Source organism: Myotis yumanensis, unplaced genomic scaffold, assembly GCF_028538775.1.
Source record: "Myotis yumanensis isolate MYYU_CA2020_CCGP unplaced genomic scaffold, mMyoYum1.0.hap1 SCAF_9, whole genome shotgun sequence".
NCBI classification, from domain to species: Eukaryota; Metazoa; Chordata; class Mammalia; order Chiroptera; family Vespertilionidae; genus Myotis; species Myotis yumanensis.
This window is the reverse complement of record NW_027223760.1, coordinates 36,066,681-36,092,787: the sequence shown is the minus strand read 5'-3', so window position 1 is coordinate 36,092,787 and position 26,107 is coordinate 36,066,681. Positions and strand designations below refer to the sequence as shown.

At 36.5% G+C, this 26,107-nt stretch overlaps 1 protein-coding gene across 1 annotated transcript in view; it reads right to left on the bottom strand.

Moving 5' to 3' along the window:
• Positions 1–25,872, bottom strand: part of CNTNAP2 (contactin associated protein 2) — a 1,802,564-nt gene extending 1,776,692 nt beyond the window's left edge. Inside the window, exon 1 of the mRNA XM_070424092.1 lies at positions 25,357–25,872. Coding sequence (XP_070280193.1) covers positions 25,357–25,453 — 97 coding nt within the window. The 5' untranslated portion in view covers positions 25,454–25,872. The remainder of the gene's footprint in view (positions 1–25,356) is intronic.
• Between the last annotated feature and the right edge of the window lie 235 nt (positions 25,873–26,107).

The window sequence follows — 26,107 nt, the reverse complement described above, 5'->3', positions numbered from 1 at the left end:
TGTGAAAGGCAGTGTCTCTCCAGAGGAAGGGAAGGAAGCAGATGGAAAGAAACCCTCTGCTCACCAACACCTGAACTTTAGGGCTATATCTGCTAAAGGGGAGGGAAAACTTTTACTAATTCAGAGACTTCCTGTAGTCTAGAAGCAGCCCTAGTCTTAAGAGTTGCTATGCCCACTGCAAATATTTCTAACATTTTCAATGGAGTGCTGATTATGGACATCAACTGCAACCCAGTAAGATATGGGTCAATAACAAGAACATACAGGGGGAAGTCACTGTGTGTAAAGCTGAGAAAACACAGCAGAAGACCTAGCAGCTGTTAGTGCCTCTGAGCAGGGAATCAATGCTGAGTCCTGTTTGAGACTGTCTTTCCCAGTGAACCATACAAGTAAGGAAGAGTAACTTGGACACTGTGAATGCTTTATAATGTGGTCTAGACTGATTTGCTAACTTCACCTTGAATTGCACATGACTAAAACTTTTAATTTTCCTGTATAGAATGACACACATGTCTGATATAAATTTATAAGTTGCAACATTAGTGAAATTTTAACGTTGCCTAATAAGTGATAAAATAACGGGAAAATCTGATGATTTCAATTCATTAATAGTACTTGGTAGATGTTTAATGTGAGAAAGGAAACCATGTAATGTGACACCCCCCCCCAAATAAGGTTGTGTTGTTGAAATGTATAATCTTAAAATTAAAAAAGAAGTCACAAATGCATCTAAAGTTTTTAATGACACCATTGTTAGTTAAATATAGAACACTTACATGCAAATGTTATCTTTCTAAGCAAATGAAAACTGTATTTCTCCCAAAGTTTCACAGTCAACTTAGCTTGCCTCTGGCCAGCCAAAGGGCAGAAAGCTGTCCTTTAAAAATTTCTAGGTGAAGCCATCTCTTGATAGTGGATAGAGTCACACCATGTTCCATTTCAAACTAACTAGGAGCTATTTCCTTTTGCATTGGGAGCTGACATCCCTTCAATTAAAGAAAGACTATGTCAGAACAGTCTACTGTAGATAAGAAGCCAATGCACAAAAGGGAAACAAGTGATGGCAGTTCCTTAGCAATGGTTCTTAACCTTATCAAATCCAATGCCACCTATGTATAAGCACGTATTTCCCTTTTCATAAACCTGAATTAAAATTTCATTGAAATATAATCTACACAGAAAATATATACCTTAATCATCCTATATAATAAAAGGCTAATATGCAAATCGACTGAATGGCGGAACGATCAGTCACTATAATGTGCACTGACCACCAGGGGCAGATGCTCAATGCATAGGGGGAGCACTGCTCAGCCAGGAGCTGGTTTCAGAGCTGGTGAGCACAGCGGTGTTGGTGGGAGCGTCTCCTACCTCCGATGCAGAGCTAAGGATGTCCTACTGACGGACATCCCCCAAGAGATCCTGGACCTTGAGAGGGTGCAGGCCGTGCTGAGGGACCCCCTGCCACCGAGTTCATGAATTTTGTGCACTGGGCCTCTAGTCTATAATAATAAAAGCATAATATGCTAATTAGACTGGACAAAGCCGGGGCTGTGAGGGAAGCCCTGGTCCCGGGTGCCTGCCAGTGGCCCAGAGGGAAGCCCAGGTCCCGGATGCCAGAGGGAAGCCAGTGCCGGCAGCCGGAGGAAGAAAGGTCTACTCTTGCATGCATTTCATGCATTGGGCTCTAGTTTTAATATAAAAAAGAAAGTGATTTATAGGAACAATATACATTTCAATATGGAAATATCCAAGGACTGCACACCAAAATGCCTAACAGTCAGATGTTTTTCTTATATCGGGAATCACCGTGAACATATAGCTACAGATACAGATGGACATAACTATGTTGTATTTGCCCCTCAGATACCATTGTTTGTGATTTTCTGAAATGGTTAGAAACTCAATTTCATGTCCTGAAAAAGTACAGTTTCCTCCATTTACACAGTAGTTATATCTAGAAAATTAGTGCATACTAAAACTATGGAATATACCTTAAATTGATACTCAAATTCTAGTTAGGCTCTGGATTCCGATATTTCTAAACAGATGCTTTATTTGCTTGAATCTTATAGGCATTGGGTGGTGGGGAATCTTTGCACACTGCCAGATGTTCAAACCGTCCTAGCCTCCACCCTCTTCACATCAATAGGCAGCAACCCTTTAATTATAACTAATAAAAACATTACAGCAAATTCCCAAAATTCTCTCTTTGGTTCTGCTTTCTTTGAAACTCTCTTCATCATGGAGAGGAGAAAGAGAGCACCAACTATCCTTTCTATTCTTCACAGCTACTGCTGACATAGAGAATAAACTATGTGAAGATCCCTTATCAACAAAATATGGCTTGCCCCTGTCAAGGATTGAAATCACAGCTGCTATTAAATATGCAAGATAAACTTTATGGGGGATGCTGTCAGTCCTTCAGACTTCCAAGCTTCAAGTTAAAACACCCATGGGAATAGATATTTTCATTGGTACTAATGATGACAGTTAATAAATGAGATTTGTATTTCAAATACTCTGTCCTACCATCTTTCTACTTTTTCCCCCAGATTTCAATGACACGGTTCTAAAACTTTAGTCACCATGGATATTAGACACTTCAGGACAGAGAAACGTACAGCACCAAAGTGATGAGGAAATATGGTGGGTGTGGTTATTAGTTATAGATAATTAGAAGGCTGAATTAGGGCACTGGAGATAATTTTAGAAACGGGTTTTAAAAGGAACCAAAGATAAGGAATGGAAGAGAAAGGGGGGTTTGAATATGCCCAAAGCATTTTGGTGAAATATGTCAAGGATTTCAATACTTCCCTTCTTGATACTTTTCCTTTTCCATGAATGATGAATAAAGACCATGTCAGTGTCTTGAGTCATTGAACAGGAAGTAGTTTCTGCCATCCATCCTGGGACTGTACAATCACCCCTCTACTTTATGCTTTGACATCACAGGGGAATGTCTCCTTTCCTCCTCTCTGGTTCATCTGCTGTAGTGAGCTGTCTACAAACCACATTTTTTAAATGGATTTTTTCTACAGCAATCAGAAATTTCTATCTTTTGATGCATAATCTGAGACACAGCAGGAAGTCAACCAAACTACAGAGTGGTAGGAAGACAGGCATGAAGGTGTTACACTCCACAGAGTGACTCCTGCAGCTGGGCAGACAATCCAACAGAGGGCTTGGGCTGAGCTGGACCTCATAGGAATGCTGAATCCCTAAAACCATTCATCAATTACCTATTAATTTCACACAAAGATAATGAGAAGAAAACTGACATTTATTAAATGCCTGCATCTTGCCATTCACTATAGTATGTACTTCTATATATGTCATCATTTCTCCTACAGTAAAATCAAGTAGGTATTATTATCCCCATCATTTTACAAATGAGAAAACTGATGTTCATAGACATTAAAGCATTCCTAATTCCATAGACATCTTTAATAGATCCCCTTCGCTGAATTTGGGCTAGTACAAAATCTGTTACATTCATACAACAAATCAAAATATTAAAAGTAACTGACAGACTGGATGGAGGAGTGTACTGATAAAAATGAATGGGAAACTCAAATGTCACCCATAAACTTTTGAAGAAAATTAATCATAAACACAGAGGAAAGTTGGAGGTATGCAGAGTTTTGTTGCAATGGAAAAGTTTGGTGTATATTTGAATACAAATAGAGCTACCATACTCTATCTAAATGGCTTTAGAAGTCTTTTTTAATTTAAAAGTCAATAGTCAAAAGAGAATTCTGACATAAGTAGGATGAAATAGCATTTAGTGGTGAAAAAAAGCTCCACAGACATGAATGGTCAATAAAATAATAAACAAAATGGTATATTTAATCATTTTTATAGTCACATCAGTAAGTACTCAGGATAATTTTACATGTATTGGATCAAGAAGGCAGCATGGGGGTGAGGAATTTTATTTAAACAGAAATTTCAACTATGTGAGCAACAGGTTTCCTAATAATGTAGACTAAACTTCAACACCACACACACACACACACACACACACACACTCACACATGTGCATCTTAGAGAGATTGAGAATTTAACACATTATAAGGTACACCGTATCAGCCAAACTGAAAATGGATTCCAAGATATGACTGTTCAAAAATTATACTTCTAACCATATACCACAACTTCCCTTAATACTTGTGAAGACTATTGTCTGTAATGCTCATCATCTAAGCTAATTTCTTGGCTATTTTCATTATTTCATTATTCACACGCTTAATAGCAGCATAAGATCACTTGTATGAAAATTACACAGTAACACAATAAGCTCTCAGTCATAAAAACAAAACAATCAATGCCATACTCTAGTGATTGATATTTTTTTAAATAAAAAACTTTAATGTACCTAATAAATTTGTGGGCTATCAATGACTCTATTTTCCTCAGACCTTCCATATCCTTTCAAAATTCAATACACAAAACACATTATACTTTTCACAAAGTGAAGTTGGAAAATATAATTTCACATGTAATTCCTTGCATAATTTCCAGAAGAAAAATGTTAAAATGACAATGTGACATTTGTCATCAAGTTATAGCCAAAGTTTTACAGTTTTGAACTTAGGAATTTTTTTTTTCTCTTAGGATGCTTTTCTTACATTACACCACACATCAAGCTTTAGCTTCATAACATGCAAAGAATGGGGAAAACAAAATTTGATTGAAAAATATGTAAACATAGTTTGAAAAAAATCCTATTAATATTGTTAAATATAGTGTTCATGCAGCGATAACTAGATAACTTTTAGTAATCTTTAAAAATTATATTAGGTGTACACAATGTTGGCCTTCTCACTTAACTTTTATAATTTACTTTTGTTTCAATTTTCTTTAAAATGAATTTAAGTTGTAATTAAATGGTACTTTCAAAAATTAACTTTGGTCCTATCTGTTAGCGAATTCTTAAATTTGAAAGTTTATTTTGCCTATGGTGATCACATATAAATCCCATCATGAGAAATGGCCATTTTTACCTTAAATCACACAACATGGTGCCAAAATAATTCCATCTGCTCATTGTGTTGGGGTTCATATAAACTCACCATGAACAATGATGGTGCTACTTTGAAAAGTCATACCGACCACACCCATGGAAAGTGACATATACCCAACAGCAGAAATCAAGTTGCTGGATATTAAATAGGAACATGGGCACAGAGGATAAACAAGTGTCTGACTCTCAGCTGCCTCCACTTGCTCCCATGTTTAGAGAATTAGGAGGCTATTCCGGTCCCTCAGGAGGCCCCAACTGCTGAAGTCAACTGAAGCAGACCAAAGGAGCCAACAGGCAACCCAACGCTGATATCTGTGGAATCATGAACGTCCTCAATACAACCCTTGGCACCCCCTAACCAGGCTGTGTCCTAAACATTGAAATGCCTAGACTCAGAGCAAGGGTGCCATTACTCATACTCTGTCCAACTTCCCCATTACCATCAGTTCCCGATATTCAAAGGCTCTTTAGGATAATTTAAGATTTAAAATATAGTCACGGTAATACTTTGTGGTCCCTTGTGAGTTGATTTTATACCAAAGACTGACTCTGAATGTCTTGTTAAAACTGAAAAATCACCTTATTGGCATAAATGCCATGTAGTTTAAAGGAGAATAACAAGAGTATTGGCAGCCATCTATCATGCTCTATGTAGTAATTTCTGGTTGTATACAAAGTAAAAATCACAATCCATTACCATTAAGAAGGGCAGACAGTACACTGATCAATACCATCCACCTTATGAAAGCTTTTTCTATACATTTTCTCATCTACACAAATATGTTTTTCCATTTATAAGTAGGAATAATATATAGAAATAATAACAATTTTGTTAGTAACAAATCTTTTAAAAATATAACATATACTATACAAGCTGGAGATATTTGCATATCAGTAAGTTTAACATTTTCATTGTAATATTAGAATAAAAAGGAGTGCAAACATGCATACTTTATCAAACATGAGGAGAAGAGTATTTGGTAATTGAGATTAGATTGATTTGGGCAGAATTTTACTAGTTTTAACAGAGAAATTGTTTAACAGAGCATTGTTTCCTTTTTGTATTTGTGATATTCTATAATAATGACTGGTTTTTCTTAGAAAGCATATTTCTAATATTTTATCAACTACTCAACCATTTTGTTATTATAGTATACACTAGTGTCATTTAGCATATCTCTAGAAAACTGTATGTGCTAGAACAAGTTGCTTCACTTCTCTTAGAATTCATTTTCCCTAATCTTTATAATATTACTCATAAGTAACATTAATTGACCACTTGTTATTGGTAGGGCAATTTGTTAAGCATTTTAAGTACACTATTTAAACTTCAGTAACACCTTTAAGCTCCAGTTAGAAATAAATCAGGATTGAGGTTTGGAAGAGGATCTTGTCATTCTTTTCTTAGACTGGAAAGCCTGGGAGATTAGAATCACAGATTTTAAAAATTACAATGGACTTTAGAGATAACTTAGTTTAATGAATGCAAATTAAAACTTAGATTATATAATCTCTCTAAGTGTTGGTCAATTTACATAAATTGACCCAACTAGTTAGTTAGAAGAAACCCCATATCTAGATTTTTTTGTATGTTTTTCCCCAAAACAATATCATAAACTACACTATTGTACCTTCTATTTATATCCAAAATATTTAATAGCATGATATGATTATACATTTTCTTTTTAATTTTTCGCTTCTTAACTTCAAAATATGCAATGCATTCGTTATGAAATCTTTCATTACAGATTCCAAGTATGAAACCTTGCTATTCATGTGGTTCACGGACCACTCAGAGCATCAGCATCTCAGATGCCACATTGTAGGTCCCCTCCCGGACGTCCTGATCAGAATAGGCCAGGGAATTCATGTGCACATTAGCAGGTGAGAAGTGCAGCTCTATAAAGTTCCTACTTCTTCTACACTAACCTCCTCAATAGCAGCTCCAGGATGGACTGCACAGACTAATGCTCAATGTCCAACAAACACCCATGGAGAGCCTCTTGTTGGACTGTGCTTTAAGAAAACTGATCCTCTACTAAAGAACATACTTTTGCACATATTCTGAGACACCTATATAGACTCTACATGGGTTTGTTATTGATACCTAAGCAACTAGCACTTGTAGACCACAGTTTATTCTAGACATCAAACCAGATGAAGGCTAAGCCTTGATGTATGGTCAATGTTGCAAAGTTAAGCTTCAAAGATACTGAAAGTATACAAAACTTAGAGCAAGCTTTATATTGCTCTCTATTTGAAGTGGTGTATTACTCAAATTCTTAAATATTATAACATTATGTTCTTTAAACATTTGATGTGAAACCTACTGTATTAAGAATACAGTTACATTTTTTAATCATCCTCAGACTTGCTGGCATTTTATCAATGTGCACGTTTTTAGTAAAATTCAACCTCTATCTATTCCAAAATATATAGTAATCCAACTAGTTGAAATCTTACTAAAATGAGAAAAAATTTTAAGTATAGCACATGGTAATATCAAAGGTAAATAGGAAGAGTATGACACCATTAGTCACAATTAAAAATTACTATAAATATTTTGTAACTATTGAGTTATATCAACATGATATTTTTATGAGAAAGTATGTTATAATTATATTCTCTATTATTTACTTCCTTAAATTCAGCTATGAATGAGCCCTGGCCAAGTAGATCAATTGGTTAGCGTGTCATTCTGATACCCGAAGGCTTGATCCCTAGTCAGGGCACATACAAGAGTCAACCAGTGAATGCATAGCTAAGTGGAACAACAAATGAATGTTTCTCTCTCTTTCATTACAGATTCCAAGTGTGATACCTCTCTCTCCTCTCCTCTCCTCTTTTCTCTCTCTTCTTCCTGCTTTCCCTTCCTTTCTCTCTCTAAAAAAAACAACAACTAAAAATCAGTTATGAACAATGCACTTTGAAATATAGGTCAATTAAGAAATTGTCTCTTATAAATATCTGCTGTTTCAATAACACACATATATATGTCAAATGATCAAAGTTATTTATTTTATTAGAAAAAGTTTTAAAGCTAAATATCAGTGAATTATTACAAATATTAGTACTGACATTTATAAAGAAGTCTGGAATGATCTCTCATGTAGACAATATTGTCCAGGAACAAAATAATGTTTTTACATAATGAAACAAACATTCCATTTTGACATTAAAATTATTTAGGCTATATAAACTGACTACAATATAATTATAAAAATTGAGATACATTTCTAGAAATCGCATCTATACATACATTCAATTAACATTTCCAGCCCTTCCTGAACAGTTAAAAATTGGCTTTACTAAAAAATACTTTGTTCAATTGTCCTTAATTTCTTTTGGATTTAACTGTGTTTTGTGTTAATGTGTTAAATAATTCATCAAATTTTCAAAGGGAAAGCAGCATTTAACTTTTTTATGCCTAGTATTCTACAGTCTGGTGAAAAACAACAACAACAAATTATTTGTTAAAAAGCAGTCCTGGATATTTTCTTTGTTCATTTTTATTGTTTGCAGAGATTAGGAGCAGTGGTTTGTTTCCTCGATGGTGTAACCAGGGTTCCCTGTACCTTTCCATCTTCATGTCTGAGGAGAAGAGGAGGAAATAGGGGCCAATAAGAAAGCCAGATCAAAGCAGCCTGACAGAAGTACTTAGGTTTCAATCTCCCACAAGTAGAAGCAGAATGTTTATCTTCTTCACTCTCTCCTCGGTCATTCTTTTCCGTAAATGAAAGTTCTGGATACTAAAAAGAATATCCATAAGTGAAAAAACAAACATTTTCCCAAGTTGTTTGACTATATTCTAAGTCTGTAAGTCTCTGTGGCAAGGATTTGGAAATTGTGAAGATAAAAACGTAATACATACAGGGTGTCCCAAAAAATGTATACACATTTTGAATAATTATTAATTCCAATGGGTTAAACCTGAAAAGAAAGAAAGATCAATTGAGCTATCAGCTGTTAAAGTGTGTATACATTTTGGGGGACAGCCTGTAAACTGCCAATCTTAGACAGAAAATGACAAAGAGAGTCATCTGCATGAACTCAGGCTGGCTGCAATGCAGGGCCTGATTAAGGTCAGGCAGATTGGCCAAGGGCTCTGCTGAGCCCGAGTAAATAAAATGCCAAGAATTCACTATGAACTGTCAATAAGGCCATAATATGGCCCGAATACCATTTTCCAGTGACCAACTTTCTCCATCATTTTAATGATCCTATGTAATTTCCAATTCATATCTTCATTATCTAAGCAGCAAAAGGTAATTGTTAATTTTGCCGGGGCCTTGGCAAAGAAATCACATAGCTTTTTATTAGAGGTAGTGGCTCATTTTAAAATTATAATTATTGACATTTTCTACTTCCTAGAGATTATAAAACCCTTCAGGACAGAGACCCCATCTCTAAAAATTTTATAATCTCCAGAGCTTACTACAACGATCTATTTTTAATATAAATTCAAATGTTTTCATTGCAATTTCAGCTGGACCTCCAAAAACCCTGGGCCCCTGACTTTAGGGGGCTTAAAGTAACATCCACTGCTTGATTTCCCAGTGTTCTACTTATTTAGAGAGTCAAATTCAAAATGAAACAACTGTCAAATTTGTTTCTGTACGTTCCATCACATTCCAGGAAAGCAGCTCTGTACCGTCTGCCCATATGGCTGACAAGTAAAAGTGTTGATGCATTTGGGTATGTTCCTCATGCCCACAAGCTTTCTAATTTGCAAACGTTGTGCTTTCAGAAACAACTGTGAGTGACGTATTTGAATACCTGCTACACTGAAAAATGGGCTCTACTAAATACATTACTTTACACAGTTTTAATAATTTCTACCATACTTTTTCTAAAATGTGTTTTTATTGATTTTAGAGAGGGGGGAAGGGAGAGGGAAATAGAAATAGAAACATGGATGAGAGAGAGACATCAATCAGCTGCTTCCTACATGACCTCTACTGGGGATCAAGCCTGAACCCCCCCACACACTTCCCCCACCCTCAACCCACCCCATATGTGCCCACCCCGCATGTGCTCTGGCCCAGAATCAAACCAGTGACCTCTTTGTGAATGGGACAACACTCAACCAACTAAGCCACACCAGTGGCGCTCTACTATCCTTTTTAACATGAGTATAAATTTTTAAATAAATGACTCTTGAGTACTAACATCTCTGTGTAACTACAGCAATATCATATATATTGTTACATACAAATGTCAAGTTATAAGTTCAATTAATATAGATTATACATTCATTACTTCCTTCAATTAAGTCTTAATATATTTGCCCTATATTGTAATCTCACTTTTTGACCACTTATATGTGGCATTATGTAGAAATTAGATAATATACGGGTCTTATATTTGCTAATTGTTTCAAATTTGTCTTAGCTTCCCTACTAAATTATAAAATAAACTAGAGGCCTGTTGCACAAAATTTGTGCACTGGGGGAGGGGTGGGTCTCTCAGCCTGACAGATAATAAATTGAAATTCTCGCAGTCTGAGAGCCCCGTGATCTATTGCCCAACAGAGGTAGACCCCGCCCACCCAGCTAGGGCTCCGGGATGGATCGCCCCCACAGAGGGAGGCCCCTTCACCCACCACAGCCTGCACGTCAGTGGCCTTGGCATTCCTCTTTGGGGCGATTGTGGAGCCCCCCAATTGATCCCCCCACCGGCCGGTGCCCTGGGCCTCCATCTACGGGCAACCAATCGCATCACACCTGCCTTGGCTGGCCTGGCACCAGTGGATGTCATAGCATGGTTGTCCAGAGGGTTGTTCCGCTGTTTGGTCATTTGGTCAATTTGCATATTACGCTTTTATTATTATAGATGTCCAAGGCAACTGCAAATGATTTGCAATATTTATGGACTCTTGTCTATCATAAATCTCATAGAAACTGTATAATAAATGTTTAATACATTAAAAATAACAAAAAATTACCAAAGTTAATCTATCCTCACGTACTGGTCTTTGCACATTCTGTATTTAATCCTTTGATGTAGGTACTGTTATTTCACTATTTTATGTATTAGAATACTGGGGCTCAAATGTTTCAATAATTTGTCCAAGCCACTGAAGCACAGAGCCAACAACATAACCCAATGTTTTTGACATGAATGTCTATGCTAATCACCACCATCTGATTCTTTCTTAAAATAATATGCAGACTGCCGCTTAATATTTGTACCAAATCAATGTCAATACATATCAGCTTGTAATCACTGTGAAACTAATTTTCAGCAATGACTATAGAACGTTAGGTTACAGTGATCTCTATTTTAGGGGCTTTTGGGTGGGATACCCATTCACAGTATAGGAGTATTTATTGCATACATTTATGGAGACTAGTTTTAACAATAGAGAAATCTTGCCACAGATGGTAAAGAGAGCTGTGAACTCTGCTATAGAGAAGACACCTAGTATCTAAAATTAATGGATGGTACATATATACATACATACATACATAAAACACCCACATAAAACACCCACATACAGTATTTTGATTTTTGTTTGCTTCAGTGATGCCTTATTAAACAAATTTGCCATTTTAGGTTGAGCTAAAATAGAAAACAACTACTTTTAGTTCATATGATCAATAAAGACAACACAACAACAAAACAAATCAGAAAGAAAACAAATACAATTTTCCAAAATCTTTAAAAGACTGGATATACTTCAAAATGGCGATTTTTAGGAAAATGTTATCTCCACCCTACACCCGAATCTATGCTGTGCATTTTACGTGCAGCGATTTATAGGCTTTTAATTCTAGATAGCAGACTTGGCAGATAGTCAAATTCGTCCTTGGAGTAAAGTTTCCTTGAAGCTTATTTTTAACAGAACTGCTAAAACATATATTATTCATCAATTAAAGATAATAAGTGATTTTTGTCTCTATTTCCAATGAGTGAAGATTTATTTCTCTCTCTTTGATAAACTATTAAGGAGTGTCATCTACTCTTTCAAAATTTCTTTTCGTTATATGTTTCACAGAAGGCTTATTCCAAAGTCACTCCTCATCAGACTGAGGTCAAACGTGGCCAATGTCAGAATTGCATGCTGTCCTCTTCTGCTTGGAACATTCTTCCCTCCTCTTATCTTGGCTACTTCTGTCTTATCCTCTAAGTTCTGGCTAAGATGTATCAGTGGAGAGGATTTCCTTGGTCACCACCCACTGATGAACTTGCCTTTGGATGGGCTGAGATGATTTCATTTAAATGTTACCATGCTTAATAAATAAAAGGGAGATTTAAGATCAAATTAAGATCAAATATCTCAAAAATATGATAATTCTGAAATAAGAGTCAAGGAAATGATAAGCAGGATGCTTGACTCACAGAAGATTATTAAATGGCAACTTTTTTGTACTAAAATTTTATAAACTGTATGTGGTATGTGGAAGCTTGTAAAGAGTCTTAATAAGTAGAATCATGAGACATAATTTTAGCTGCAGGCCTAGGGCAGTCATTTTTCCCAATCATGCCAATCTGCAACGCATGCATCTGAGTGGTCCCTCTGCCACTATTTCTTAGGCAACTGCTGTCTCAAGACAAGCCCCGGAAGCCAGCCCTCTCGTCACTAGTATGCATTGTCTTTCCATTTGTGCATCTGCCATTTGAAAGTTCAATATGTAGAAACAAGCACAGTATGGGATGCACTAAGTACTATAATTATAGACATATAAATGAAAGAACAACAGATCTGAAAGCCTTCTACAAAAATCTCTATAATGCCAATTTGAGAGATGAACCGATGTCCTTTTTATTTATAAGACTAGAGGCCCAATGCATGAAATTCCTGCAAGAGTAGGCCTTCCTCCCCGCAGCTGCCGGCACCAGCTTCCCTCTGGCACCCGGGACCCAGGCTTCCCTCCAGCCGCTGGCAGGCACCCGGAACCTGGGCTTCCCTGGCAGCCCCAGGAAGGTCGTCTGGAAGGACGTCGGGTCTAATTAGCATATTATGCTTTTATTATTATAGATTCTGAAAGCTCTTTTGGAACATGGATAGGTTATTCTCATTTTACCACCTATAGTCTAAACAGGTACAGTAACAGCACATTTTAAGTTCCAAAATTTATATTTTGGGTGATTATATATTCTTTGTAAATCTAAAATGTCTCAGATCACTGTAGTCAATAATTATGTAATCATGTTTTTCATGATATGAAGACTACTCATATTGCAGTAATATTTTCCTAATATACTTTGGGCAAATAACAGATAATAAATTGAAATTAAATTGCCTTTCACATTAAGTAAAAATTATCTTTCAAAATAACTTTAATAGCCCTATTACTTTTGAATGACAATCCTTTGAAATACTTATCTGTTTCATTTTGTTTGCTAATTCATACAGACATGTCAATTTTAAGGCAATATTTTTATAACATAAGGGCCTTTAGTTATGGACAAAATTTTTTGTAACTAATATTATTTTTAAATTATATTACTTTTAAATACAATGCTTTTAGCTAGAAAAGTAAAACTAAGAAGAAAATATGTACTTGATGTTACAATCTCACTATCTGTACAATTTATATACAGAACTAACCCATTTCAATTCAATTGAATTTATATAACAGTACTTAGGTACCTAGGAATGTTATAGCTAATTTGAAGGTTACAACTCAATATAACCAGTCTCTTCTCTTAATGGATATATTAATCTTTGAGAATTAATTATCTATCTATAAAAATAGTGGCCAAATTTTAAAATTGCATTTAATAGGATTTTATCATATATGTCTTCAAATGTTTTTGGCAGTGGTTATTGGGAAAATATTAAGCTTTTATTACATTAAAAGCCCAATTACAATTACTTACCAGAATTTACTAGGATGTATTAGGGAGAATTTGATAAAAGTAAGAAAATGAAACTGGTGAGCTTTACATTTTTTGAGCATCTTCATACTGTGAGAATTCCAGAAGAAAAGTAATTCACTAATTCTATATAATAAATTCAATGCAATTAGTACAGTTCCTAATATTATAAGAGATGTTCATTGAAGTCTAGTTCCTTTGATACAACCACACCCTTATATCTATTAATCTATCAACAAAATATAGGCTTTGCTTGTGTAAACTACGGGATAGAAGAAAAGGGACTAATCTGTGTTATCAGAAGGCAGGGCCATGGGAATCAATGCAATGGATGTAACATTTAAAACAGACTTCACTGAACTCGCAGGCTTTAGAAGGGTAAAGACTGTAGAGAATGGAGGATATTTTAAGGTTGAGGCACAGAATGTATAAAGCTTCAAATGTAGAGATGGAGAGAGTTAATTTAAATTATAAGCAAATTGAATATGTGACTATTTTTGCATTTACAAAGGATACTTTTGTTATATTAAAAATCAAGCCACCTGACATGTCTTGTAAACTTTGATAATATCAATTAATATGCTAGATTATGATATACTACAGATATATCCTATATAATAAGAGAAACATGTAAATTGACTGTCCCTCCGCTATGCTCACCAGCCAATCAGGAGTATGCAAATTAACCTGACAAAGATGGCAGGTTAATGTGCATACACAGGCGCAGAGCAGGAGAGCCGGTGGAGAGTGGAGTGGATTGGGGAAATTGGCTCCCCAAGCCGCCAGTCGGAGAGCAGAGAGGGAGAGCTGGCAGCTTGGAGGACTTGGCAGAGTGGGAGGCCATGGGACAGAGACAGAGCAGGAAGGGAAAACCAAGATCGTGGGGAGCACCAGGAATTCTGGGAATAGTAGTTTTGGTGGCAGCCCCAGGACCAGAAGCGGAAGCCCAGAGCACAGGGAGCACCAGGAATGCTGGAAATTGTAGTTCTGGTGGCAGATGGATCTCCTAGACCAGGGGTCCTCAAACTACGGCCCGTGGGCCACATGCAATACAAATATTGTATTTGTTCCCGTTTTTTTTTTACTTCAAAATAAGATATGTGCAGTGTGCATAGAAATTTGTTCATAGTTTTTTTTTAAACTATAGTCCGGCCCTCCAACGGTCTGAGGGACAGTGAACTGGCCCCCTGTTTAAAAAGTTTGAGGACCCCTGTCCTAGACACTAGAGCAAAGTGAGCCTGGAGCAAGTTTCTGTTGCGGTGGGGGATGGATGGAAAGCAAAGGTGAGAGACATAAGTAAAATCAGAGTGTCTAGGAAAAATTAAAGGGAAGATATCCTAAAACTTCCAGGAAATCTCCGCCAATGAAGCAAAGAAAAAAAATGCCTCTATTATTCTGTGAGCAACAAACCAAACTGAGTTGGGGTCTCAGACAATTCGCTCGTATGATTGCAAAGACAGACAGAAACTCCCGGATTGGAGAGGGCTCCCCTGAGGGCTCCCAGATTGGAGAGGGTGCAGGTCGGGCTGAGGGACCCCCACATCTCCCAGTGCAGGAATGTCGTGCACCGGGCCTCTAGTATAATTATAAAGTTTCTCTGCAGCTGCCTCTATCATTTACAAGATTTTTTGACACCATAAGCACTCTATTTAAAGTACCTGTTAGGTACAATAATTATTTTGTTGATGTCTGTCTTTGATTTGTATTAATAAGATAGGTATTTTATTGCCACAACATGCTTTGTAGAGGGCAGTCATGTGTGGCTTTGAAGAAACCTGACCAACCATATGGCTTAAGTGAAGTACAGAAAATGCTTCAAAATAGAGCCATGTAGGAAAATGGTTGGAAAGGTTTTAGAACTTTCACAGTTTTTGGTTTCATTATTAGCCTTGAAATGATAGATTAATATTCATGTATAAATGATGATTTTTTTAAAGTATCTGAGTTTTATCCATTACTTTTCTTCTATTGTCAACAATTTGGCATAATTTCTCATTCTAATGTCGGATAATTGAAAGTGGCTTACATTACTTGTCATTATTTCTTGTAAATTCATATAGCAAAGAAACTGCTTAGTACTTTCTTAGTATTTTGTCTGTGATTACACCAAATTGCCACAGGGAGGTGATGGTACCTCTGATCTGCTCCAAAGTTTGAGGCTGGAACTACAAATGCATTTTTCTCACATCAGATAAATAGATAAAAAAGACATTCCAAAAGGAGAGAACAGAATGTAAGAAGGCATAAGAAAAACGCAATAAAAAAACATGTTTCACTGTAGAAACTGCAAGGATTTCAGTATGTTTAGGTTACGTGAGGTGCAAATGTTGGGTTAGGGAGCAATGACATCAAAGGGACAGGCAAGAACCAGAGAAGTGGAGAACCATGACAAGAACTGTGTTTTAGAAAAGTATCTCTGGCATAGATATTGATGTTAAAGAATGATTAAAAGCAGAGGTGTTCTCCGAATCTACTAAATTAATGCCTCGAAGGAAACACTGAAAATCGTAACTATAGCTGCGATGATGAGAATGGAGAGCAGGGAATAAATACAAGAAATATTCAAGCCTTAGAACTAACAATTATTTTAGAGATAAATATATTCCCACTGCCATTAAAACAAGCTTTCCTCACAAGACTTTCAAGAAAAGCTTGATGGTTTAGACATGACACAAAATTAATACTCAAAACAATGGCTATAGATTACACAGGGATTATCTTTTAATCCTAGTGATGGCAATGATATTACAGTTTGGGATACAGACGAAAAAAATGCCCTGAGGACCTGTTTAAAATAGCTTTTAGTTGTATCTGACAATGCATTTTAATATTTTAGTATTAAGTATTTTACACAGCTTTAAATAAGTGTTTTCACCACATGGCTGTTAAATGTTTGTGAAAGATAGAATTACATGGCAAAATCACTTTATTATGAAAAGGGAGAATGTAAGAGCCACTGTATGTATTATTTTATGATATTACTATCATTAAAATAAGTTGTGTTTATCTGTTTATGTCAAATATATATTTTCCTGTTTACAAATATACTTTTTAAGTCATCAGAATATATAACAATTTGATTAAAAAACAAGTAAATAAAAAAGAAATAGCATAAGGTTTTTCCCCCCTATAATGCTACATGAGAATCAATTAACTCTTAAAACATTGCCTAGAAGCAAGGTGAAACGCAGAATCAGAGAAATGGAAATTCAGTGACATACTATTTCATACTCAGCCAGGAGTGCCATGGTTAAGATCATACTGCTAACCTGGGAAAAATCTATTTAACTTCTCTGCTTGAGTTTCTTCATCTGCAAACTGGGGAGTTGTTGTAAGGAATAAATGAGTTAACACATATAAAAAGTAGTGCCTGATTTAGAGTATACTCAACAAATATTAGCTATTTATACCAATTAGCAAAAAAACAAACAAACAGAAAACATTTCAAAGCATAATAATGTCTATTGCTGCATGGTCATGGAATAAAACATTTATTGTTGCTGCTGAAAATGTAAGTCACTACAAATCTGAGGAACTCAATGAGGAAACATCTATTAAAGAAAAAGCATATACATTATTTTCAATATTCTTTTCATGTGAGAACATCTAATAATAACCAAGTAATTTAAATAACAGTGAGTGAATTGTATCACTAACCAAAAGTTAGCTGAACATTTTCTGATGATGGTGTTATAATATTTGACAGGGAAAATTTGATAAGGTTATATAGGGTGTCCCCCCCATAATGTATACATACTTTAACAGCTGATAATTCACTTAATTTTCACTCCTTTTCAAGTTTAAGTGATTTAAAATAATGGGTGAGCCAGACTGAGTTTTGAACAAAAAAAAATTCATCTTAAAGTGCCACTAGACTTCTTATGGGAATATATAAAAGATCAACTTTATTGTACAAAACCGGCAACAGTCCACGAATTGAGGGCACACAAATATTGAACAAACGATTCTTGATGTCTGTGATTCCATTGCTTCATGTTATCAGCAGTGCATGAACCAGAGCAGCCATCAGTTTGAAAACAGGCATTGACAAAAAAAAAAATTATTCATTTCTCTAGAATCTTTTAAATTTGAAAATGAACTGTATGTGAATAGACACTGACTTTGTAATCATTCAAAGTGTGTGTACATTTTGGGGGACACCCTATATATGATTGCATGGGGCATTGTGTAGAGAAGTTTTTGATTCTGTGACCATATTCAGATGCACTGAGAAAAAAAAGCCATTATAAATTAGCAACATCTGCCTTGATGGTGGCATCAAATTTATGTGTTTGAGGCTATGGGCACAAAAGGAGAAGAGAAAAAAGCCAGGTCACATGTTCTCAGACTTGTTGACACTGAAAACATTGACCTAGCAGCATATTCATTTAATCATCTAAAATTGACATTCACATATGATTTTCCAGACGTATTTTGTTTGGTTGAACCAAAATGCTTCAAATACACTTTTTACATCTATAAATTTAGATTTAAAATTTATTAGCAATTAAGTAAGTTAATGCAGCTTAGGCCATTGTTAATGTATATTTAGTAAATTTTAAACAAGTAACACCCCTAAAATATGCTAAACCTTTGCCACGAAACATAATTTAGGCTGAAATTTTTCATGTAGTTCTTCTGTTTATATATTTTGTCCAAAATCTGAAAAAGCTATATAGAGTATATAAAGAAAAATATCTACTTATAAATTTTCTTAATAATTTGATTTCCATTAAGAGGTGACTGTCCAGTAAAGTGAGTTACAGAGTGATATAATTTAATGAACAAATGTTTTATCTTGAGTTCAAAATAACCATTGGAGTCCATATAACTTAAAATTATCAATAAGTACCTTTTGTTTTAAGAAACTATTCTTAGTGGTAAACATACTATTTTCTTTGGCAAATCATGGTATCTCACTGCCTAAGTTGTTTTATTAATTCAAAGTATATGTGTTTACTTTTTCCATGTATTCCTTTGAAATAATACTAGTAATCAAATAACATGATGGCATTATAATAGTAGAAAGTTAGGAGTCAAAGAAATATTTTTCTTTTTACATACTCCTTTTCAAAATGATATCTAATGCATAGAAGTGAGCAATCCTTGCTGAATTTGATTAAACTTTACATAACTTGATTCCAATATAACTGCGCCACACATCACAGATTCAGCGAACCTGACAGTGTGAAGTCACACCTGCATGGCCATTTTGTCCGATTCGCGTTCCCAGACAGCTAAGACACCAGCCCAGTGCAAACAAAGCAGGGGTGATGGGCTAGCAAAGGGGAGTAGAAACCTTATAGATGTTTGGGGATATGTTTTTCCTGGTAAAAGTATTCATGGGACTAATTTTACCTCCTCCCTGAACACGAAAACATTAAAGAATGTATCACTATGTATGTTTGTGAGAGTATTTCCAACAAACGTAAGTCATAAGGAAAATGTAGAATATGGCCCTCAGGAGCTCTTCCGTATTTCTTTCCCACTTTTGCAGTGTACCAAGAATATATCTGCAGCCAGCAAGCTCAGAGTCAACCAATACATCTTTATTTCCAGATTTCCTACTATCAGGGGAGGCTTAAAAATCTGGAGTGCTATAAAAAAAAACAGTTACTTCAAGCTGTTGTTATGAATAGTCTACCCCCAAAATGAACTAAATAAGAGTTTAACAAGATCTTTTTCAAAATTTACCCTTGGGGAAATTAACAACATTGTTTACAAAGTGCATATGACTCATTTTTTAAGAGAATAATTGACTCAAAATATCTAACTCTTCTTAATTTTGCAGAAGGGGCAAGAACATGAAGTAACTTCCAGCTCCAGGCATGTCAAATTCCTGTGATACTTAAATGGATGAGATGGAACTGAATGTGTTAGTCTTTAAAGTCTGTAACCACGATGTGTTTAAATTGGTAATGTTATTGACCATAGAAAAAGCAATTGTATTCTAAGTGTTTCTCTGAAAAAAAAAAATACCATCACTAACAGGACCATTCAGAAATATGAATGAATGAACGAATAGGAGGGTTTTTACAGATCATAATGAGAGAAAGTCCAATTCCCCAACTAAACATCAGAAGTGAAAAAAACAACTTTTTAAAAAATATATATTTTTATTGATTTCAGAGAGGAAGGGAGAGATAGAAACATGAAAGATAAGAGAGAATTATTGATCAGCTGCCGCCTGCACACGCCCCACTGGGGATCAAGCCTGGGACCCCAGCATGTGCTCTGATCAGGAATTAAACCATGACCTCCTGGTTCCTAGATTGATGCTCAACCACTGAGCCACACCAGCTGGGCCAACTTTTATGTTGTTGCTGGTTTTTAACATATGCAAAAATTTCCTCATGTTCATTTAGTTCAGTACTAACTAAGCTAATTATTGGCAATTTTAATATATCTGGGTGTGATTGGGTACACTAACTAGCGCTCCCACCTCTGCCGGAGTATTAGATTAGAAACAAAGTCACAGGTGGAGAGCAAATATGACCCCCTTACATAATAATTATTGATACAGAGGAGTATGGCTTAAATGTATGGCAACAATTGGATGCATTAACTTTAATTCTGAAATGTAACAGACTTTCTAGCCATAGCAAAAACCAAAGATTCCTTATTCTATCCCATAAATTCTTGCAGAGGCATAGCCTACTCTTATATATATCTTTCAGCAGAATCTATACCTTGTGCAGGCAGCCTGGAAGGAAGAAGAAGGAGCTCAGTACACTAGCTACTTGACCATGTTAAGTCAGTCACTCTACCTAACATGGCCAGGAATGAGTGAACTGTAGAGATAGAGGCTAAGAGAGTTGCAAATGGAGTTTCCACCTCATAAAAGAAACAGGATAGAGAGATGGCACCTCCAAGTCCCAACAACATCTGTAGTTGGTCAAGCTGTCACATACAGGTTGGAAAGATCCCAGGAGATGGGAGATCCAGTGTTTTCACGAATCACTGCTGACAAGTATTCTCTTTTAAGTTTCTCACATGAAAAGTTAAAGGCTATGTGAAGATCATTCCATGACTATTCTTGCACATTAAAGTGTCAAAATTCCTTCCAAACGCCAATCATTAAATGATTATACAAATATACCTTATGTTTTAATTTCTACTTAGCTTAAAATATGTATTCTTTAGAAACATTGATAACATCCAATGTCAACTACTTATGTAGATGTAAGTATAGTATTTGCTTTATTTCCATAACATCATAGTTTTGATGTTAAAATTATGTACTCTGTTGTTGAACTTTGTAAGTAGCAGTAAGTGATAAAGCACTTCTCTACGAGATTAGATATGGGAAATTTTTGAAATTACATGTTTTATTTCTTCAACTTAGTAGCATCCATCACTGCCCAGATAACATGGAGTTGGTTCTCCAGATGTTCAACATTTTTAAGAAAATCACACGCTAGAAGAAATAGGAATTTCTAAGCCTAGAATCTCTTCTTACTCTGTATAAATAATACTGAGTTTTAAAAAGAGAAGCAAGACAAGGGGGAACTACAGCAAATTCCTTTTATGCTTCATTCATAAAAACAATACATCAGAAATGAAGACTTAATAGTTCAGCCTTTAAAAATTTATTATTAAGATTTTCTCTGGAAGAATCTACTAATTAAAACAAGTGGTATAAAAATCTCAGAGAAGTTAGAGAACTTGAAACACCCTGCCAATTAAAATAGAAAAAATAAATTAGAAATATGATTTTAAAATATGATATGCATCAAACAACTTTGATGTTAGTTGTCATCTGAAAAGGATATGTTGTTTGTTTGAAATGGTATAAAGGTTAATGAAAGCCTATATTGAATTGTGAATTCTTTTTTTTTATCCAATTTTATCATAGATTGGTGTTAAAGGAGTAAAACTTGGACAAAGGTTCCTGTTTCCTGAATATCTGTGCTGATAATGAAATCAGGGTTATACATTTCTCTTAAAAAGGTAAAACGACATTTTCTTATTAGTTTACATTATGTAAATATGTATTACCTCTTATCAACCAATACATTTTGCTGGCCTAATGCATTTTTTTATTTAAATTCATTGTATTAAGACAATGTTATTTTGTTAATTTAATTTTTCACAATGTAAATATAAATTAAATTAATTAAATTAATTTTATTAAGACTATGTTCAAGCTCAATGTAAACCAATAGTATTTCCTTTTATATTTATTATATACTTTATACTTAATTTCACTATTTGAAAGATACCACTTGTAGGGTATTATATAAATTAAAGAGAAAGAAAATAGGCCAATATACTGTGGTTTTGATATTGTTGCATTACTTGAAGTAATTGCTCATAAAAAGACTTATCTATGAACTTGTAGGCAGTTAGACTCCTTGAAAGACATGTCAGAAAATATATAAATATCTTACATACAATAAATACATAATGTAATCCTATATTAATAATATGTGTTTGTATATTATATAACATGCATTTAAAGGATTATACATACAGATATTGATATATGCTTATATATGTAAAAACATATTTGTTAAAAAGTACTTGATCAATTGAAGATACACTTCATAAATGTGATAGTAATTGAAATTATACTTTAATGGGTATATAAAATAATGTAAAGTGACCTTTGCCAGAAAGCACTATTTAAGCAAAAATTTAATATGCTTTGGGAATAAATTAAATTCATGAAATGCTGCCTCAAACTCCTCATCATTTAGAACTGCACTATCAGGGTCTTTCAAATATATTCAGATAAATGCAACGCCCTAAGAGAAAATATTCTACTTAAACTTTACTACACATGTGACCTATACATGTATATTTATAAGGAAGGAAAGTTATATGATTCCATCAGCTCAGCATCAGCTCTTTTTCACTATCCGTCAGGAAATTAGACTCTTTCTACTTAATCCTAGAGATGTGCTTATGTAAAGTTATTTTAGACTGAGTGTAAGAAACATCGTATCAAGATATGGCCTGTGTGATTCAGTTGGTTGAGCTTAGTCCCATGCACTGAGAGATCTCCAGTTTGATTCCCTGTCAGGGCATATGCCTGGGTTTAGGATTTGATCCCCACTAGGGGGCGTGTAGGAGACAGCTGATGGGTGTTACCTTCTCTCTCTCCCTCCCTCTTTTCCTCTTAAAAAAATCAATAATAAAAAACATATTTGAAAAACATAGTATCGACCATAATATGCACTTCAATATAACAGAAAAAAAGCCAAAAGCAAATATATATTTGCAATGGTATTGAAATGAAAAAATATTTAACTGTATCTTCTACAAATGTCCATCATATTAAAAAGTTATTTGAGGACAGAAAGTTTTAGCATTGTCATCATATTTTGAAATGTGTACCATATAAAAAGTTACTTTTTGATTTTTTATGATACTTTTTGTCTTGTGATGACCTCTCCTGGTTGAGTTGTTCATTATCGTAGATGCATGCAGTTACCATTTTCCCCCTTTGAATGTTTTCAGTATTAAGAATATAACTCTCATTCTTCTTCAGAAGAATTGTATATGAGTACAATTTTTCATAAAGTGTAAAAATGTAAATTTAAAGTACTGAACACATGAAGCTCATTGTAATCATTCAAGCCTATATCACTCATATTATTTAATTCATTTCCAGGATTTGAGGCAACTTTGGGTTTTGATGACACAATTGAAATTAAAATGAAGTGAAAAGTTATCTTAATTAGGCCATTATACATTTTTAAACAATGAAATATATTAGCTCAATAAATATATTTTAATAATCAAACATAACATTAATTATCTTAAAAGTAATGGTCTCTGCTCTTCCCTAGCTCCAATTTCTAACTAAGTTGGAAAAACTAAGAATATATTTCTGAAATAACAACTTTTCCATTCTTACCCAATGGCTGCATTTGTGCCAGCCTTGACATATGAAAAGTGTTTCAGATTCATCCATTACAACTACATGTACAGAAAGATGAAATACAGAAGTCAGGAAAAAACCCTGGTTTGAGCGCCTTCAATCAGTGAATGGAATAAACTTTCTTCATAATAAGTTATTTTCTTAGAAAAGTGGCAGTCAGTTCGATATCAACAGACCTTGAAGTAGAATCAAATTTCATCAAAATAATTTCCTCAGGATATAGTCAGATATTTATGTAAATATTAATGCCAAGCATCATATTTTCACAATTTCTGTTTCAATCTATTAAATTGACATAAAACATTAATAATATATCACTTTTTAGGTTTAATCTGTTTTTTGAAGAAAAAAACACACCTATAAAACATTTTTCAAGTTCATTATAAACTTTGTCATTTAGTGGCTTCCATATCTTTCGGTGCAAGAAAAGCAAAGCAAATACTGTGTCTGGGAAAATATCTCAAAGCCAATGCTGGTTCATCATATGATATTGTTATGTAGTAGATTCTTTAGCACACCTGGTTAAGTCCTTTTCGATACTTACTCTTATTCATATGTACACCCCAGAATAAGAACATTGATATTAACACATAGAAACACAGGTGCATTAATGCACCCCAGGATCTTGTAAACAACAGAGACAGGACTACTTCCCATAGGATTAATTCTGGAAAACACTGAACTTTTTCTTTTTAATGGGAAACATTATTAAACTTTCGTGATTACTGTTAAACACCTTGCTCATTCTCAGAAACAAGTCTGTGCGTATGAACTTTACCCTGAGATTGCTATAGGCGACCTTAGCAGTGTTTAACTCTTCCTGAACCAAGGAGCCACCATGCGCTTCCAAAGCAATGCAGAAGATGGGGTGGAATCCTCTCTTTCTAACCTCATGAAAACATGAGCGATTTTTTAAGCTGGCAAAAACACACTGAGATAAACACATGGACTAGCATCGTTTCCCTGAGAACTTGAAATCTGCTCGTTACTACATTACTGATGCTTTGCACTGACTGCCCCAAGTCCTAGACTGCATTACCTCAAACAGCCAAAGAACGCAAGCAATTTCCGTGAGAATACTGGATCCACTGTCTCCATTTTAGTAAGCAAGTACTGAGTGGTCATTAACTTCTTGGGGTGGGTGGGAGGGAGGTTTAAAGACAAGTCCATAGGTGTCCAAACGGCCCAAAATCTGCTCCTCTTTCAACCCCAAATACGTGCTCATGTAAGTGGAAACCATCAACAAAAATAAGAAACTTATTTCTGCCACAGTCCTCACTTTCCAGCCACTGACCGACCTCCCGAAGCAAAATGCCATGAACTTCCTCCACACACACAGACACTCCGAAGTGGAGGAACAACTCCCAAGAAGCCGTCCTCCACGACCAGGCACAACTTTCCAGAAACATCTCCAGCGTCACCACCCTGGGCCCCGCACCCGGGAGCGCCGGGTTCGGAGTTTGCCTGCTGCAGTGACTGCAAGTGCGTGACAGCGGAGACCCGCACCCAAACCGGGGCGAGCACCGCGAATGCACCTGGGGGAGGGCACCCACCGGGGTGGCACAGCCCTGCGGCAGGGACGCGGCCCCGGCGCGGGGCGAGCGGGAAGGAGGATACTCACGGGACGCGGAGGGGGCCGTCCAGGCTCTGCAGAGGACGCAGCTGACGAGCCCGAGCCACAGCGCTGCCCCGCAGCCCGCTGGCCGCGCCGACAGCATCCTTCGCCTCCCGGCTCGCGGTGCTCCAGAAGCTCGCTACGGAGGGGCGCCGTCCCACGCGGCGGGGGGTTCTCCCGGGGTGTCGGGCCGTCCTCAGACCCCAGCGCACGCCCAGCGCCTCCCGCCGCCGCCGCTCGGCCACTCCGCCCCGCCAGGCTCCGGTCCTGCCCGTTCCGAGCGGCCGGGAGTCGCGGCTTCTCCTCCGGCGCGTGGGGCTGGCCTTTGCGCGGCGCCCGAGAAATGCCCGGGGGCAGAAATTCACCCCGAGAAAGAAAGGGAGGGGGGGCCGAGAAGGGGACCCCTACCCCGCCCTCTGCCTCCGAGGGGGCGAAATAAATGACCCGAGGACGGGGGGGCAGATCCGAAGAGCGCAGGGAGCCGGGGAAGAGGGGTGCGCGCCGGGGACTGAGGGGCAGCTGCGGGGGGCACGGCGAGCCAGCGCGCCCCTGGCCGCTGGGCAGCGGGACTCCGAGGGGTGGCGGCCGCCCGTCAGCGGCGCTCACTTGGAGACACGGGGCCGGGGACGCAGCCGGCGGCGCGGCGCACGCACGGCCTCAGCGCGGCGCGGCGCGGGGCAGCATCTCCCGGCGGAGCGGCCGAGCAGCAGCGGGCGGAGTGCTGGAGACGCCGCCAGCAGCGCCAGCAAAGCCGGCG